The sequence below is a fragment of the Seriola lalandi genome, unplaced genomic scaffold, assembly GCF_002814215.2.
Source record: "Seriola lalandi dorsalis isolate HSWRI2012SDOR001 ecotype SW California unplaced genomic scaffold, Sedor1 jcf7180002054583, whole genome shotgun sequence".
NCBI classification, from domain to species: domain Eukaryota; kingdom Metazoa; phylum Chordata; class Actinopteri; order Carangiformes; family Carangidae; genus Seriola; species Seriola lalandi.
The window spans coordinates 227889-229606 of record NW_019525136.1 but is presented as its reverse complement, the minus strand read 5'-3'; the positions used below and the strand labels follow the sequence as shown (position 1 = coordinate 229606).

Here is a 1718-nt window from a genome sequence, read left to right as displayed (position 1 = left end):
GTGTCATCGACATCAGCTGTGTCAGCTCGCGTCTCCAAGTCCAGGTCCACCTCCTCTCTTGGAGCTGACAGCCCTTGGCTGTCTTGAAAACTCTGATCTAATGTTTTTGTATTTTCATTTTCTTTGTTAAATCTCACCTTTTGTGTTTTATCTTTTGTTACATTTACATAAAAAAGGAACAAACAGAAAAGAACAGACATTTTCAGAGAAACATTTGCACATTAGCTCCTCCTTTAACCTGTAAATAACACACAGAACAAGCTGAGTGCCTCAGATGCTTTTATTCTGAAAAATAAGAAATCTCTGAGCCCACATATTACAAACAAAGACTGTGACTGTATAGTTTTATGATTACTTTAAATCAGGTGGAGAATTTCAGGCCTGAAGAGCAGAGCTTTCTACACTCAGTAGTTTTTATTCACTATTTTGATTTAGTCAGGATGTAAATTTAAAGTCTGTGCATTAACCACAGAGCTCACTGGGATTCTTCCTGCTTCAGCAGGTTTGTTATGAGCATGTGACATAAAGCAGATTCACTCTCAGTCTGACATCTCTTCTCAGCTGTTTCCTGTCTCCTGTTCACAGCTGCACACGTCTAAGAGTTCTTCTGTGGCACCTTGATGGTCACCTGACAACAGACAAACACAAGGTTCACACTCAGGATTTAACATGAAATACATTCCTTAACTTTCAGTTCATACAGGCGTGTTATCAGTCGCTGCGTTCACCTGTGGTTATTAAAGAAATCAATCTCCATCTTTAAATCTGGTGTCAGTTATTTCCCAGTCTCGGCAGGGTGAACTGATTAGATTTTGGTGGTCAAAGGTCAAGGTCGATGTGAGCTCACAAAACATGATTTTGCCCATAACTCACAACTTCATTGACTAATTATGACCCAATTTAACTTAAGTGTGTGTAAGGATAAGATTAGGTGATGACATTTTATACCCAAAGGTCAAAGGTCAACTTCACTGTGACATCATAATGTTCTGTAAAATCACTTCTGGCCATTATTCAATGCTGTAACTCAGGAAGGAGAGACTGTGACCATATTTCCTGTAACATGACCGGATGGTGGAGGAAACAACTGCGAGGTGGTGATTCTAGTTTAAACAAAAATAATTATACACAGTCTTTCTCTTTGCTAAGACACTTAATTTAGCTCAGGTGCCTCCAGTTTCTCTTGATCATCTTGATGTTGGAGATCCTGTGTGGAGATGGAGAAACTTCCAGAAGGACGACCATCACTGCAGCTCTCCACTGATCTGGTCTTTATGTCAGGGTCCAGACGAAGAATCTCCTCAGGGACAGTTTGTAAAAAGACCCTTCTTCCCTGACGTCTCAGTTGGTCCAGGTCCAGCTCTAGAAGAGTCCTGGTGGTTCCAGACTTCTTCATGTCAGAATGATGGAGACCACTGTTCTTCTCAGGAACCTTCAATGCAGCAGAAATGTTTTGGAGCCTGGACACAGTCCTGTCTCTGAGCTCTGCAGCAGCTCCTTCCTCCTCATGGTTTCTGCTCTGATGATTGTCAGCTGCGAGACCTGATATAGACAGGTGTGTGTCTTTACACATCATGTCCAATCGGCTGAGTTTACCACAGGTGGACTCCAGTCAAGGTGTAGAAACATCTCAGAGATGATCCAGAGTGATGGAGGAACCTGAAGTGTGTGTCTGCCTACGTCAATTTAAGATTTCAGTTTTTACTTTTAAATAAATG

General features: G+C 41.5%; 1 protein-coding gene across 1 annotated transcript in view; it reads right to left on the bottom strand.

Moving 5' to 3' along the window:
- Positions 1-266: 266 nt before the first annotated feature.
- LOC111664168 (aldehyde dehydrogenase 2 family member) overlaps positions 267-1718 on the bottom strand; it is a 14840-nt gene continuing 13388 nt past the window's right edge. The window contains exon 13 of the mRNA XM_023418656.2: positions 267-628. Within this exon, the coding sequence (XP_023274424.1) occupies positions 596-628 (33 nt within the window). The 3' untranslated portion in view covers positions 267-595. The remainder of the gene's footprint in view (positions 629-1718) is intronic.